The sequence below is a fragment of the Coturnix japonica genome, chromosome 6 (assembly GCF_001577835.2).
Source record: "Coturnix japonica isolate 7356 chromosome 6, Coturnix japonica 2.1, whole genome shotgun sequence".
Lineage (NCBI taxonomy): Eukaryota > Metazoa > Chordata > Aves > Galliformes > Phasianidae > Coturnix > Coturnix japonica.
The window spans coordinates 20,424,857-20,428,918 of record NC_029521.1 but is presented as its reverse complement, the minus strand read 5'-3'; the positions used below and the strand labels follow the sequence as shown (position 1 = coordinate 20,428,918).

Below are 4,062 nucleotides of genomic sequence, written 5' to 3'. Positions count from 1 at the left end.
TGCAGCAGTGTGATGCAGAGTCAAGCTGGACTGAACTGCCTGCAACCACCTGCCAGCATTCCACATTGGAGCTGCGAGTGGCAGAGATGGCACAAATCTTCCCATGGAGGCTCCTGCTGCAGCTTAGAAACCCTACAATCTGAATATAGGAGTTCAAACACCAAGCAGTGATGTCTCCCTGTGGCACTCAACTGGAGATACATGGTTTCACATGCAAGCAGAGAGCCCGCACCTTCCCTTTTTCCAGGGCAGGTATGACCCATGAACCAGCCCTGTCCAGGGAAGCAGGTACCCAAAGACAAGCCAAAAGCAGAGCCCACAGCTGTTTTAAAAATCACCACGTTTTATTTGCCATTCCCCATCTCTGTCATTTGCACTGTGATCTGTTTAGGGCCTGAGTTCACAACCCAATGGCTTTGTGACCCTCTCCAAATGAGGGGGGCCAGAATGGTCAGAATCAAGTGTTTCCCAAGTCCTTGGTCCCACCACAGGGACAGTGAGGCACAAGATGGCAAGGCAATGCCTGGCTGTCATGCTTAGTGCAATGAGCTGATTGCAAAATTCAGAGCTTAAAAACAATTAGCTATTTATCTTTGGGATTGTGACAATCGCAAAGTGAATAAAACCTGATCCTGAGTGTAAGGCACAGTCATAGCACTGGTCCCAGGGCATTGGGGTGTTCCCCTACATAGGGGACTGGTCCTTTCCCACTCACCGTGGGGGTACCAGCTCTTGCAGAGGCCTCTGCAGCAGTTTAAGGCAGCAGTGTGATTTGGGGTGGAGGAAATGGGAAGTGATCCCAGCTCCACTCCCAGACTGGGTTAATGGGGGCTGCACCATGCATCCAAGCCCCACAGTGGCACACAGCTGGCAGTGGTGGGTGGCTGGAGGGGTGCAATGGCTCCCAAGGTAGCTTCTATTCACAGCCCTTTGTTAAAGTAGACATATGGCACTTTGTCTCCGTGCTTGGCCACAATGCTGTCCCGCAGCTCCGGCTCAAGGTCAGACAGCGCAAGGGAGCTGTGGGGAGAGGGGACAGACACTGAGACCATCATCCTGTTCCTCCTGGGTGACCATCAGGACTGTGGGGAGTGAGGGGAGGAGGGGGGCTCCCGTGGGAAGCCATGGACAGGTACCATCTCTGAGGGAACAGGGCACAGGCTGCCGGCACCATGAAGAGCAGGCTGCGGGCAAAGGAGAGCGGGTGTTAGAGCTGGAGCTGCACAACCCCAGCTGCATGGTCCCAGCCCAGGACACAATGTAACAGAGCTCAGGTTGGAAGGAAATAAACTTTGCCATCACCGCTGGGTGTGGGCTTTTTCCAGGGTGACTTCAGGCATCCTCCAGAGCCACACTGGTTTTTTGAGATACTCACAACCCACCGCACAGCAACACCTGCAGCGGCGCATGGAGAACCCGGATCCGCTGCAGGGGAAGAGCAGGGTCAGCCCCCAGCTGACTGCCACAACCCCACACCCAGAGCAGCAGCAGGGGCTCACCTGCATGAAGGGAAACTTCTCCAGCCGCTCCATGATGATGGGCAGAATGACTGCGCACAGGGAGAAGAGTGAGGGACCCCACCAGCCCACGCAGCTCCATCAGCACAGGCCAAGCTGAGAGCTGCAGGGCTGCAGTATGGGTCTGATTCCCGTCCTCATCCCACACTCACTCATGCCTGGAGCTGCCATGGTGATCCTGGAGACCACGACCTGTGCAATGCCCTTCACCGCTGCTCTCTGTGAGCAAGAGTGGCTGCTCAGCCTTGCTCATGTCCACTCATCCCCATTCCAATATCTGCTCTCCCTCCCAAACTCACCCTGGAGTGCCCAAGCTCATTGTTGTCCTCATCGGTCACTGAGATCCCATGGATAATCTCCCTGTGGGGACAGCAACGCAGCAGCCCTGGGCTGTGCCACCCCTGGGCTGATGCTGCCACCTTCAGGGTATGGCTGACACAAGGGACCCCCACCCCATGGAACACCCCAAGACTTCTGCAGCTCCAACAACCCCCCTGTAGCGCCAGGACATCATAGACTCCAAAAGGGATATCTTCACCCCCAAACCACCCTCCTGCTTTGTTCAATGCTGGGCCACCCCACCAGGGACACTCTCTCCCAGATGCAGGGTAGTGATCACACAGATCCCATCCCACCTCTCCCATCCTCCCTTGGGGCCAGGGAGCAGAGGCAGACCCCAGATGCACTCACTGTTGCCTCATCATTGGGATGTTCACACAGTTGGCAGCAGCTACGGCTGCAAAAGGGACCCAGCGGGCAAGCAAGGGAGGAGCACGCTGCAGGACAAAGGATGGGATCAGCATGGGGTGGGATGCGGCCAGGAGCTGTTGCAACCCCATCCCTACGTACCTTGGTGTAGAGGTTGAGTCCCACAGCAGTGGCCAGGGCTGTTGAGGTGGCTGTGACGTAAGCCACTCCTATTTGCCTGGTGATTTGCAACAGATGCATGGAAATATAAAATAAAACACTGCCTTTGACACTGAGATCCTCTTCCTTTGGTGCCTGAATGTCTTTTTGGTGCATCCCACAGGCACCAGGTGTCCCATCACAGGGGCACACTTACGCCAGAGAGATGGGGGACGCAGCATTGCGGTTGGTATAGTTGACAATGGCGTTGAAAGATTGGTTCACCCACTGCCAGAACACCACAGCTGGCACTGTCCTGCAGAGGGAAAAGGGCCCGCAGAGCACCCAGGTGCCATCAGGGAACAGATAAGATGCCCTCTGTACCCTTGTCCTGGTGTCTGCTGGGGGAAACTGAGGCACGGCAGCCTGAAGTCAAGGAGTGAAGCAGGGGCAGGGCTGGGAAATGAATGTGTATGAGAGGGTCTTGCAGACAGCACAGGAGGAGGCATAGCCCTGAGGGGTTTGGGATGAGAATGAGATCCACCTGGCCCTCAGTGATGCATGCAGCAAGCTCATGGGGACAGAGGTGTGTGAGAGCAACCCACTCCTGAGCCCATAGCATTAGAGCCCCTAGAGGAGCTGAGGGCCATCCAGGCTGTGTCCCAACTTGTGTCCCCAGCTCTCACCGGTAGAACTGCAGCATGCAGCCAGTGAGGGCCATGCCACCCGGCACCTGGAAGGACATCCTGCCAATGAGGTTCATCTTCTCACCACTGTCAGGGTGGAAAGCCGAGTCGTACAGTTTCTTGGCATAAAGCAGCTGCTCCTGGCTGCTCCCCGGTGGCACCATCCCGGCCCTGAAAGGCCGAAGTCACAGCAGCTCAGCCACGATAGCTCAGGGCTCCCAAAACCCCAATAAACACCCACAAAAACACCTCTGACGGATCATAGAATCTTTTGAGTTGGAAGAGCCCCTTAAAAGTCATCTAGCCCAACTCTCCTGCTACAAACAGATACATCTACAGCTCCATCAGGGTGCTCAGATGCTGCACCAGCGCTCGGGCAGGTGCCAGGCACAGCCCCAGCACCACAGCTGTGTGCTCACCTGCATCCTGCCACCACGGCCTGCGCCCGGTCCAGCTCCCCCTCCGGCACCAGCACAGTGCGCGGGTCGGTGATGTTGAAGAAGTGCCGCAGCCGCCCCATGAAGGTGCTCTGATCCCAGCGCGGGGCATCGATGTCGAAGCCGAGGGGCACAGCAGCCATTTTGGGATAGCGCCGTGCTGCTGCGGAGCGCTGCACCGAGTCAACTGCTGCGGGTTTATATTTAACAGCTGGCTTGGACTTTCAGCGACCCGAGGCGCTGCTGCCGCCGGCCTCCTGCACTGCACACTGATAACCGCACACACCCCACGGCATGCACGCTTCCAACGGTGCTAAGCCGCATTCCCCCCCCCTTCAAGGCTGCTGACTGCACACCCGTGGAGCTGCACAGCCACCCGGTGACGTTCATTGCAATGCATCGCATCGCGCAGTCCCCACTCAACCCGCGCCCCCACCCCACGTGTCCCTACCTGCGCGGCACCCAAACTTTTGGCGCGCCGCGTGGCCGCCCTCAGCCAATCAGAGCGAGCCGAGAGGCCGCGCCCACCTGCCGCGTGCTCTCAGGATGGGGGCGTGGCTACGATTGGCCCCGCCC

The 4,062-nt window shown here is 57.6% G+C and overlaps 1 protein-coding gene across 2 annotated transcripts; it reads right to left on the bottom strand.

The window, feature by feature from the left end:
- Positions 1 to 323: 323 nt before the first annotated feature.
- On the bottom strand, positions 324 to 3,820 carry SFXN2 (sideroflexin 2). Of its 2 annotated transcripts, XM_015867189.2 has the most exons (11): positions 3,469 to 3,816; positions 3,050 to 3,220; positions 2,581 to 2,679; positions 2,367 to 2,442; positions 2,208 to 2,293; positions 1,817 to 1,877; positions 1,670 to 1,736; positions 1,500 to 1,549; positions 1,376 to 1,425; positions 1,137 to 1,184; positions 324 to 1,020 (listed from the first exon to the last, which is right to left on the bottom strand). In XM_015867189.2, exons 1-11 carry the CDS (start codon positions 3,627 to 3,629, stop codon positions 921 to 923), a joined length of 969 nt encoding a protein of 322 aa, XP_015722675.1. In that variant the 5' UTR covers positions 3,630 to 3,816; the 3' UTR covers positions 324 to 920. The 2 variants fall into 2 exon arrangements, with proteins under 2 accessions (XP_015722675.1, XP_015722676.1); XM_015867190.1 differs by lacking the exon at positions 1,376 to 1,425 and having other exon boundaries at positions 3,469 to 3,820.
- Positions 3,821 to 4,062: the final 242 nt, after the last annotated feature.